Source organism: Magnolia sinica, chromosome 6 (genome assembly GCF_029962835.1).
Source record: "Magnolia sinica isolate HGM2019 chromosome 6, MsV1, whole genome shotgun sequence".
NCBI classification, from domain to species: Eukaryota; Viridiplantae; Streptophyta; class Magnoliopsida; order Magnoliales; family Magnoliaceae; genus Magnolia; species Magnolia sinica.
Window position 1 is genome coordinate 17,369,688 of NC_080578.1, and position 12,570 is coordinate 17,382,257.

Sequence of the window (12,570 nt, forward strand, 5' to 3'; positions counted from 1 at the left end):
ACTTCTTCCTTTTCAATGGGTTTTGTTAATATATCTGCTATATTATCGTTGGTATGAATATTTTACAACAAGATTTTCCAATCTTTCACCACATCTTAAGTAAAGTGATATTATCATCAATGTGTCTGGTCTGAACATAAAATAATGAATTTTTAACTAAATTGTAACGTGCTCTAACTATTACAGTGAATTGCCACAACTTTTTTTAAAATTAAATTTCAATTCCTCTATTAATCTATTTAACCAAATACCTCTCTTGCATACTTATATAGCTAACATGTACTTTTCTTCTATAGTAGACAAGATGACCATTAATCATAATATCAATGTCCAACTAATAACACCATCGACCAAAGAGGAGGCATAACTTGTGGTAAATTTTATTTTATCTGTGCCCTCATTTCCTCGGCTTTGTCTTGTTAATTTGTTGGTGAAGTTGAAGTGTTTACAGTATGGTATTGACTTAAATATAAATGTGTCATTTGGTTTGCAATTATAGATTCTACATAAGGGTCTCGATGATGAAAAATGATGGGGCTAAACAACAATTTTTTCTCGCACAATACGTGGTTTATACCTTATGAAATTTTACGATTTCTAGAGAAGATTTAGTAAAATTTTAGCGTTACTATATTTGACTTTGTTTATAGAGTTTAAGACTCTGAGTACGCAAAAAGAAAATAAATAACACCTAGTCTTCAAAGGATTTAAGACTCGTATGGGCAAATAAATGAAAACAAAGGTAGATATGAGATACGATTGCAGAAATGAAATAAAAAGTATGTGCTTTTGATGTGTTTAGAATGTGTGAATTGAATATAGTTTGAGTTGAGATGTGGGAAGAAAAATAAGATAGCAGACATCATTTTTCTACAAAAGGAATAGTCGAATATCCTCAATCATTACCATACTCTTAACTTCAATAGCTTTTTTGTCGTCACAATTGGAAAGTTTCAGACAACCTAGAACCTCCGACTATTACAACATGTGCACTATTGGACTCTAGGAAACTGTAAATTATTTCCTCTCATACACCCTCTGCCTCTCTTCTACCTACCATTACCCTCTAGATGGTTTGTTGCTAGGCTACTTAAATAAACCTTTTACTGGCGCTTCAAGAGCTGATTGTAAGCCATAGGTGCTCTTTCTATGTGCCAAGGTTTCTTTGGTAAGGTAATTATGCCTTGAATCACGATTGGTGCTTTTACACAACCAACCCTTTAGGTTTGGTCTTTTTATATTAAGCAACTGATATACACGGAGGGTTTTAGAATTCTAGGGAGTCAGACTGAGTGAACATGATCTATTCTTCATTAAATTTGACGTTAGTTGATTGAGCTCAGTGATTATTTCAGGGAGGTATTTGAGACCCTTTCCATCTGACATGAATATATTTTTAATGTCTTTGGGGTATTCTAAATGAGGCTTGATCGAAGCTATACATGACTGAAGTTTTCAGGTAATATGCACAAGCAACTGATATTTAATATCATTGAGCTACAGGTTCATCGATGTGCATCCGTTAATCACTTTTAGCTTGTGTCGAGGACTATTTCTTTTCGATCCACTTAGATTTTAAAACCTTTTAAATTGTCTTGATATAGTTTATCGAAGTGGTGTGCACTTTAGGATTTTGGCCATTTGGTCAAGATTGGATTGGTCAACTCCTGATTTGTCGATCTGGTATGTTAGTTATGCCGGAATCTACTTGGAGTGTGCCTCATCCAACTTGTGTGGTTATTCAACAGTATTGAGTCATAAAAAGTCTTTTTTATTGAATTACAACTAAAGTTTAAGAGCAATTGGTTCCCACTTTAGATATGGTATTTATACTTGCATAAATTGTATTTGCAAACCTAATCGACTATAAATCTTGACCAATATAGCAAATAGTAGACTCATAAGCACTCTTCAAGTATTAAAGGATTCACTTCAATACAATCTAATAATCTTTAATTGGGTTTGCCATATATTTATTAATTGTTCCCAGTGCTTGTGTAATATCTAATCTGATGCACACCATGACAAACAGAAGCCTCCGTACTACTGATGAATATAATAACTGAGACATACTTTACTTTTTAACTTATATTCTAAAATACTGATGCAAAGTTAACTTGTAATAAATATATAATGGAATATTGATTTCATTAGAATTTTACATATTGAAGCAGCGTAAAACTCTTTTAATATAACACTTCTGAGTTATTAAAACTTTTTTGTTCTTCTTATACTTAATCTAATAACGACACATAATATTTTATATTAAATTTCCTAGCTACAGGAGATTTTAATGTTACAACACTATGTCTACTGGTCATTGTGGCTAGCATGACAATATAGTAATAAGATAATGATATGATAACCCCATTTTTTTTCACATGAGTAATTACATGAATTCACCTTATACGTGTTAATTTTGTACATGTATACACACAGTAATACTCGCATACTTGTAATAGTGAACATCAGACCCTAGTATACCCAATCAGTTACCGATCCAGCCATTGTAATCACCTTTCTTCGTTAAATGATGATATCCATATATTCACTTTGACTTCAAACCACTTTATTTTAGTTAATAAACTACAAGATTTACATATCCGCATGTATACACATCTAAACTGAAATCCGATCTATTCATCTTAGATGTCACAATAATACACACTTAACTAACCATCGGAATCGAAACCTGAGGTCCCTATTTTAGTGATCAAAACCATGTAAACACTTACAAACACCATAAACTTGTATTGTTTACTGCTCAATGTTTAATAGACTATGACCACCTCTGTACCTTAAACTATCTAAATAGTGGGACCCATCTCAAATCCAATCCACCATCATGGAACACTTAGGAAAGTTGCAATGAAATGCATTCCTGACTGTCCCAGCTTGTGTGGTCCACTTGATTCTTAGATTTGTGTCATTTTTGGACCCTTGCACTAATATGATTCGCTGAAACTAATGGACGGAGCAGATGTCTTGTAAATTTCACATATGAATCCATGCACAACACATGTTCATGCACATGTGATTCCACGACCATAAACCATAAACCGGAAACTCAGAATAAGTCAACACACGAAAAACGATTTAAAACATGGCTCCTTGTACGAAAACTTCCACGGTCTATGTGAGTTGCTTGAGATCGATTTGAACAGTCTATCTTAATTATTCTCCAGGTGAAACTAGCCATTACAGCTTGATGTAATTGGCAGATATATCGTGTCATGTGGACCGAGTCCCATAACCGAGTTTAACTTGAATTCTCCTCAAGATTTTTCAAAAAATTCTAAATCCTGTCCAACCCTTCAAGATCGATCTAGGTCATTCGTTTGTGTATCTTAGAGTGCAAGAAATAACAAGAAACCGGTTTCAACTCATGCGCTGCTGAGGATTGCGGCGCACGTTACGACAAAAGTCGATTCATGAAAGCACCCACTAAGTAAAGGTCATATAAAGAATTCATCGCTTACAATAGATCAACGAAGCATGCCCTTGGTTATCATCAGGAATCCAAAGAACACCTAACCAAAGGCGGTGTTCCATACATCGAAAACATGTCGACTCGACGCTATTGTGCAGAACCTCTGAAAGGTTGCATAAAGCTCTAGAGATCTATAAAGCCCTCCCATCGTGAAAGAAAACTCGCAACACAATGAGAGAAAGAAAGACTGAGAGAGGGAAGGGAAGAGAAAGCAAACAACAAGAAAAAGAGTGTCTGTGAGTCGCTGTCAAGTCGACTCAGTAGAGCTAAACCGAGTTGGGTTGTGTCGGGGTCCAGAACATCTAAATTCGACTAGGGGAGTTTTTCTAATACCTTCAGGATGCTGGTTGGGTACTTAATTTCAACAACTTGTGCTGAGTCGTGCTTAAATCTTTAGAGTTGAACCAAATCGACTCAGCAATATTGGCAGCATTATCTGATTCAGAGAGAGTTTGTTCTGTACACTAACCATCAAGCATTAAAGTTTATTAATAGTCAAACTAACGTGAATCGTGTGCATGCTAGATGGGCTCCGTTTTTAAAGGAATTCAAGTTCGTTCTAATGCACAAGTCAGGGCAGCAGAACAAGGTGGCTGATGCACTTATCCGTCGTGCATCACTACTTATTACGATGAGCAACAAGGTGGTCGGCTTCGACTGTCTCAAGGAGCTGTGTGCCGAGAAAGAGGACTTCAAAGATTCTTGGGTGAAGTGCCAAGAAGGTCACCCCAATGACCTTCATATACAAGACGATTTTCTCTTCAAAGGGAATCGATTGTGCATCCCCCAAAGTTCTTTGAGGGAGCAGATTATTCAGGAGCTACATGGAGGTGGTCTCGGTGGACACCTTAGGCGAGACAAGACTCGAGCTCTTATGAAAGAGCGGTACGTAATGTAGAAAAAGCCGTACAATGTTGTCATGTTTGTCAGACCTCCAAGGGGCAATCTTAGAATACGGGCCTCTACACCCCGTTACCTATGCCTGATGATCCTTGGGAGGATTTATCAATGGACTTCGTGCTTGGTCTCCTATGAACACAACGCGGTATGGATTCGGTGTTCGTGGTGGTAGATCATTTCTCCAATATGGCACACTTTATCCCATACAAGAAGACCCTCGATGCAACACACATGACGAATCTATTCTTCAGGGAGGTCGTACGGCTACATGGGGTCCCCAAGACCATTTACTTCTGATCGTGACACGAAGTTCATTAGCAACTTTTGGCGGACTTTGTGAATTCGATTCGATACACGACTTCAATTCAGCAGTAATTACCACCCACAGACTGATGGGCAGACTAAAGTTGTGAATCGCACGTTGGGAAACCTCCTTCGCTGTATTTCAGAAGAAAATTCGAAGCAGTGGGATTTGGCATTTTCTCAAGCAGAGTTTGCATTCAACAACATGGTTAACCGCTCGACAGGGAAATCACCGTTCCAGATTATCTATGGACGAGTGCCTCGCTATACGCTTGACTTAGCCCCTCTGCCCAAGCACCCAGGCACGAGCGTTGCAGTAAAACATATGGCAAACAAGATCATGGGCATCCATGCGGAAGTGCAGACCAAGTTACATGCCTCGAATTAGAAGTTTAAGGAACAAGCGGACAAGCACCGGCAACAAAAAGTGTTCGAGGTGGGCGACCGCATCATGGTCTATCTGTGCAAAGAGAGATTTCCAACCGGGACGTACAATAAGTTGAAAAATAAGAAGATTGGACCCGTCTCAATCATTTGAAAGATCAATGACAACGCTTATGTTGTTGATCTTCCAGATGACATGGCGATCTCACGGACTTTCAACGTTGCGGACCTGACCGAGTATCATGAACCAGTGCAGGATGAGAACTCGAGGACGAGTTCTTTTGAAGTGGAGAGGACTGATGTAGAGCGGGTCGCGGACAGTTTCATGGCCAAGATGGATCAAAAAAGGCCCGGTCGAGACAGAAGTGATCCGGACCATCGGATCTTAGATCGGGTGTATCTCGCAATCCGAAATGAGTTACCTGACGTAAAATATATGATTTTGGGGTAGAACGATCTACTTTAGCCAACCAACTCAGCTATGCCGGGTTATGCAGCTCGGAATTGTGAAAAACCCCTGGATCGACGGTCGTTTCCCTGCTTTAATTTCGTTTTTACTATAAATAATAAGTTTCAGTTTGATTATAACTCTTCCCCCGTCGGGCTTTAGGAGTTGTGTCCAACGTGAAAAGAGCTTAGAATAATTAGGGGAATGGTTTGGTGAAGCCAAATAGGACACTTACTATTTTTGGCCGAAAACCTTGCGCACTAGTAAACATCACCGACCGTCTACAAATAGTAAGTTTACTATTTATAGTAAGTCGCAGATTCTAGGAGTTTTAGTTGTAGTTTGATTCTGATTTCTTTCCCATTGCTTAGTACCCCTATTTAACAGGTTGTGAACTCGTTTTTAGTGATCAATTAATCAATTTTAAATTTCTTAGAATTTATTTCTATTTTCTACTTTCTTTCCTCGTGGATTCAATAAGTCTCTGTGAGGAGTCCAGAGAAGCTCCGTGGATTCGGAGTAGTTATCCTCATCACGTTCATCCCTGCATCAGTTCACCAATGTGTCGAGTCATGACCAAGTCAATTGGGTTCAAGTTAATGTAAATAAATTATGATCGAGTTCAAGTAGGAACAATGTTTTATCATACATTAAATTTTTGTAAGCATCGAATCAGGTGAGTGATTCACTAACCTGTTTGATTTTCATTAGATTTCAATTCAAGAATGTTCCTCCGTGTCTCAAAATTTTCTATTTCTTTATTTTGTGTAGAAATTTGTGATCTTTGGTATGGGACCTGCCTACTTTCAAATAAATAGTCATGTGTATTAATAGTAGCCCTCTAGTTATTTTAAATTGTACTCTTGCATCAGCGTTTAGCCCTCTTGCGTTGATATTACCCCAGTCATTTTAAACATACGCTTGCATGAATGAGAATAGTCTTTTTCTTTCCTTAAACACTCACAAGTTCTTTCATTGACCATGTATCCTTCAAATTCTAAGATTTGATATTTTCCTTTAGATTAGTAAGTTGATGATAATAACCTCATTGAAGCAAAATTACAAGAGAAAATAACTAAAGTAAAATTAAAAAAGAAAAAAGAAAAATACCATATGAGAGTCATAAAAATTTACGAGCTTCAATAATATACTTACGTAGAGGCGACAATAATAAAGTACTTTCTCCATTACTAAAATAATAGAAAATAGAATTGTACCTCTTTCCATTCTCTTCCTTTGTACGTCAGAAAAACTCACCTCTTTATCTCTTCCCTTGAACGTTCCTATGTTACAAAGGACACCATATATGCTAGCATTAATCTTTTTTTTTTTTTCCTTTTTTTATTACACACGCACACACACCCCCCGCACACTCACGCTAGTGGAATTTTACCACCTATGGGTACTCGAACCCTTGACTGAGTGTACCCAATCATCGATCTAAGACCTAACAAAATTAAGCTTTACACTTCTTTAAGACAACACACGCCAGATGATCTAGATTTCCGGATAAAGCTATTTGTTGCAATCTAATTAAGTCACATCGTCACACGGTACTGCATTTAATGCGGCCGCCGTTGCTGATAACGTAAGTCATTATATGTAACAATCAAGGCTCAGGAAAGTAAGATTTTGGGCCGAACAATATCCTTCCCGTCCAACAGCTTGGCTTGCTTATTTTAATACACGACCCCAAACATAAAACACATCCACCCCACAAGTGAGCTCCACATCAGGAAATAGTGACCATGGAACACCCACCGTTGAAACATACGCAACCATGAACCACCGTACGAGAAACAACCAACATTGACGGCTTCCAACGGCCCAATGTGATGTTCATATGCAATCCAAACCGTTCATAAGGTCATTCCCACTGATATGAACCGGAAAAACACACATTAGCCCCATTCAAAACTTCTGCCCGTCCACACGAAAGGTTCAATGGTGGGAGTTCAATCCCCTACAGTTTCTTGTGACGTATCCCACTTGAGTTTTGGATCTTAGAACCATGTCCTAACTAGCGATGGCAATGCTAATAAACGGAGTGGGTGTCAGGTAGACACCCGGTAGCCCCCACAGAGCTTCTGACTGCAGGGAATTCCGGTACGCAAAAGCCTTTCACAAGAAGTTCGAAGTTCCGGAAGCTAGGTGGAGCCCACTGTGATGTTTGTAAGTAATCCACTCCGTCCATCCGTTTTTCCTAATTATTTTAGGACGCAGGACAAAAAATGAGGCATATCCAAGACTCAAGTGGGCTGCACTGCAGGAATCAGTGGGTAGGGAAATGCCTACCATTGAAACCTCTACCGGCCTGCAGTAATGTGTATATGTCATCCGTACCGTTCATAAGGGATAAACTGATATATATATTAGCCCAATCCAAAACTTACTGTGGACATTCAATCCTCGTGCAACCCACCTGTGTTTTAGATCTATCTCATTTTTTGTCCCATTTCCAAAAATGATATGAAAAAAACGTATAGACAGGACGGATTTCTCACAAACATCACGGTGGGCCCCACCTAGCTTCCCGTGGCAGTAAATCAGCATCCGTCCGGATGGGACGGATACTGGGGTTGGGGACCAAAGACGGGGTTGGCACAGCTGATGGCCTGATATCTGGGTCCCGAACCAAAAAGAGTCAGTGCAACGCAACTGTTTGCTGATATCTTCCGTCCATCACAGTCGTCATGAAAAGTCGTGTATTCTGTAGAAAGAAGCGGGCGACGTACCACATCCCCCTCTCCTCTCTTTGATTCTCCCTTCTTTTCCAAACAAAGACAAAAGAATTTCAGAAACGACGACGCGCTTTCAATGCCATTGTCCGCAGCACCGATTTCAATCCCTCCACCAAACGCACACCACCAACTATTTCGTCATTCTCCTTCCCTTCCAGACTAGAAAAATAGAAGAAGATAGATTCTTCTTGCGGTGAGAGAGAGAGAGTGAAAGAGAAGAGATTAATTCCATTTTAATCTAATCTTAGTTTCACCTCTTTCACCAGAGATAGAGAGAGATTAGGAAAATGACAGAGATTAATTCCATTTTAATCTAGTTTGAGAGATAGAGAGAGAGAAGGGAATCGTCGGCACGTGCATTTATCAGTTCTACCCAATAAGAGCCGAGTATAGATAGGAATTAAAGGCAGTTATTAATATCGCTCACCTGTTTCTCTTTTCAGGCAATGCACGCCTCTTCTTCTTCTCTCTCTCACACCAACCGCATTTCCTTCTCTCACTTCCCTCTCTTGATTTCTCCGCCTCTATCTCTCTCTCTGATCTGAGGCGATTTGGCTTTTTGATTCCAGTTATCTGAAGCTTGTTTTTCTCGGAGAATGCAGTGATCTCTGAGATTTTCATGATGATCTGATGTTTTTGAGCTTTGAAATCCAAGGTTCCGATGACGGTAAGAGCTTGGATTCTCGTTCGGGCGGAGGAATCTGCGGGATTTTGAGCTATTTGAAGCTGATTTCAGTGAAGGACTAGTTAGTGTTACTGATCTCGTTTCTATGTGGCTTTCTATGTGAATCTGAAGCTGATTTGAGCAGAAAAAGAGCAGCGGAGGTCGCCGGAATTTGATTTCTGGAAGCTTCTTTCTCTCTCTTTACGAGTGTTTTTCTTTGGATTTTGAAGCTTTGAACGCTGTTTTGGAAGACGAGCAGACAAGAGCTTTGAAAGCTAGGGTTTGAAAAAGGAAGCGGTTGTGATCTCGTTTCAAAGGAAAGTGATGCGTGATTAGACATTTTGCGGTCTTTATAGCTTATTTAAGTAAAAGGTGGCTGAGAAGTAGCTTCTACTGCCGGATTTTGCTTTCTATATCAGATCCGGTCATTTTGATGCATTTTCCGGCGCGTATTGCCGGAATGTTAGACTTCCTTGTCCGAACATGAGAATATTCCGGCGATTTTCTGCTGTCGTATTGCTCTTCTTCTTCGGATTGCTGACATCTAACGTTTCTCCTGCATCGGAAAAGGAGATCTTGCTTGAATTCAAAGGAAATGTCTCTGACGATCCTTCCAATGTCTTGGAGTCATGGGACCCATCACCGGATCGAAATCCTTGCCTCAATTTCACCGGCATCGTCTGCAATCCCAGCGGAAATGTGGAGAAAATCATTTTGCAGAATACGAGTCTCGCCGGAGTTCTCCCGCCGAGTTTGTCCGGCTTGAAATCTTTAGGGATCTTGTCGCTATACGGCAATCGGTTTTCTGGAAATATTCCGACCGAGTTCCAAGATATTAGAAGTTTAAGGAAGCTTAATTTGAGCAAAAATGCTTTTACGGGACAAATTCCACAGTTTCTTGGTGATCTACAGAGCCTTAGATTGTTAGATTTGTCTATGAACTCACTCACAGGAGAAATTCCTCAGTCTCTGTTCAAGAACTGCTTCAAAACTAGATATATTTCTCTCTCACGCAACAATATCTCTGGTTCAATTCCTCTTTCTATCGCAAACTGCTCAAAGCTTGTTGGATTCGATTTTTCCTTCAACCAACTCACTGGAAGTTTTCCTGCAGAGACATGTGCCCCTCCAGGCATTGCTCATGTTTCTCTGAGAAGCAATTTTCTAGCAGGAAATCTTCCAGATCTGATTTCCACATGCCAAAGCTTGGAATTTCTAGATCTCGCTAGTAATTCATTTACTGGGTTACTTCCTTTCAATCTCCTCGGGCTGAGAAATTTGAGCTTTTTCAATGCATCTTCGAACCAATTTCAGGGCGAGATCCCTGAGATTGGAACATGCAGCGACAGAATGGAAATATTTGACATTTCAGGGAATAGTGTAAGTGGGGAAATCAGTCCAAGCATTGCGAATTGCAGAAGCATCAAGGTTTTGAACTTGGGATTTAATCGACTTAATGGAAGTATTCCGGTCCAGATTGGGAATTTGAAGAACCTCCGCATTCTCAGATTGGCAGATAATATGATTGAAGGAACAATTCCAGCAGAGCTAGGGAGCATCGAGCTTCTTCAGATTCTGGATTTGCACAATCTTCAAGTCGTCGGTGAAATACCTCTTGTTCTAAGCAATTGCAAGTTTCTTCTTGAGCTGTGAGTCCGATATCTGTCACTCAATTAATCTCCTTTCAATTTTTCAACTGAATTGAGTTTACAATATCAGGCTCTTGTTGCAGGGATCTTTCTGGCAATGATTTACAGGGAGAAATTCCTCAGACCCTTTACAACATGACAAACCTGAGAGTCCTCGACCTACATGGGAACCAGCTTAATGGAAGCATTCCCGTGAGTCTAGGAGCCCTTCCTCGAATTCAATTTCTTGATCTATCTGAAAATCTCCTCACTGGGCCTATCCCTTCCTCACTAGGAAATTTAACCCTATTAACTCATTTCAATCTCTCCTTCAACCACCTCACTGGCGCAATTCCTGCCGTCCCCACCATCCAACAATTTGGCCCGACCTCTTTCAGCCACAATCCTGGACTATGCGGTGCCCCTCTGGCCCCCTGCTCAGGAAACTCCGGCAATGGCCCAACCTCGGAAGGCAGGAGAACCGAGTTGCTGAGTGTTTCTGCAATTGTTGCTATTGTTGCAGCAGCAGCAATCCTTACTGGGGTCTGCATTATCACCATCATGAACATCAGGGCTCGTCGTAGGAGAGACGATGAGATATTGGTATTGGAGAGCACCCCGCCTGCTTCGACAGATTCGAACATCATTGTGGGAAAACTGGTTCTCTTCAGCAAGAGCTTGCCTTCAAAGTATGAAGATTGGGAAGCAGGCACCAAAGCTCTTCTTGATAAGGACTGCATGATTGGTGGTGGGTCAATAGGAACAGTGTACAGAACCAGTTTTGAAGGTGGGATTTCCATTGCTGTGAAGAAGCTCGAAACTTTGGGAAGGATCAGGAACCAAGACGAATTCGAGCAGGAGATTGGACGGCTAGGAACCCTTCGACATCCCAATCTGGTCACATTTCAAGGATACTACTGGTCTTCGACGACACAGCTAATTCTATCCGAATTCATTCCCAATGGTAATCTCTATCAGCATCTCCATATATTTAGCTATCCTGGTGCTAGCACCAGTAGCGGCAGGAGTGAACTGCACTGGTCTAGGAGGTTTGGAATCGCTCTTGGAACTGCAAGAGCTCTTGCTTATCTTCACCATGACTGTAAACCCCAAATTCTACATCTGAACATAAAATCAACTAACATACTATTAGATGAAGGGTATGAAGCCAAGTTATCTGACTATGGAATGGGAAAGCTGTTGCCTATATTGGATAATTATGCTTTAACCAAGTTCCACACAGCGGTTGGGTATGTTGCGCCAGAGTTGGCTTCCCAGAGCTTGAGATTTGGCGATAAATGCGATGTATATAGCTTCGGCGTGATTTTGTTGGAACTAGTTACCGGAAGGAAGCCCGTGGAGAGTCCTGCAGCAGCGGAGGTGGTCGTGTTGTGTGATTACGTTAGAGATTTGTTGGAGAAAGGCACTGCATCAGATTGCTTCGATCGGAGTTTGCGGGGATTCGCAGAGAACGAATTGATTCAGGTAATGAAGCTGGGGCTGATTTGTACTTCTGAAGCTCCGTCAAGGAGACCGAGCATGGCGGAGGTTGTGCAAGTTCTCGAGTCCATCAAACCCGGTTCTGAATCATAGTTATGAAGAGATGGTTTGCCGGGTTGGTATATGGATTTGGTAACTAAGCAGTGGGGTAGGAAGATAGGAAGCAGAAGGTATTGAAAAACAAAAACCAAGCTATTCTTTCTTTCTTTTTTTTCATTCTTTCTTCCATTACTGTTATCAATTGTCATCGGCATTTGTTATTTTGACATTGATTCCATTGCAAATAAATTCTTTTATTCATAGAATTATGGTGTTGAAGTGTACTAGGCAAAGGTTAGCCTGGGTCCATTTGTTCTCATTTGCAGGTAATATCTAACTACCTAGATCCCGTCTCCAGAGCCTTCCAATTGACTTCCTTTCACTGCTTTGGATTCCCGTTGGTTGTTGGAAGCTATTCAAAGAGATTGATTATGGAGTGGCTAAGACTGTTGGATCTTGCATGCACTTGGAAG

General features: G+C 40.4%; 1 protein-coding gene across 1 annotated transcript; it reads left to right on the top strand.

The window, feature by feature from the left end:
* Positions 1-8,191: 8,191 nt before the first annotated feature.
* On the top strand, positions 8,192-12,363 carry LOC131248422 (probable LRR receptor-like serine/threonine-protein kinase At1g12460). The gene is made up of 2 exons (XM_058248702.1): positions 8,192-10,579; positions 10,663-12,363. The coding sequence occupies exons 1-2, from the start codon at positions 9,414-9,416 to the stop codon at positions 12,149-12,151; spliced, it is 2,655 nt and encodes an 884-aa protein (XP_058104685.1). The 5' UTR covers positions 8,192-9,413; the 3' UTR covers positions 12,152-12,363.
* The last annotated feature ends 207 nt before the right edge of the window (positions 12,364-12,570 follow it).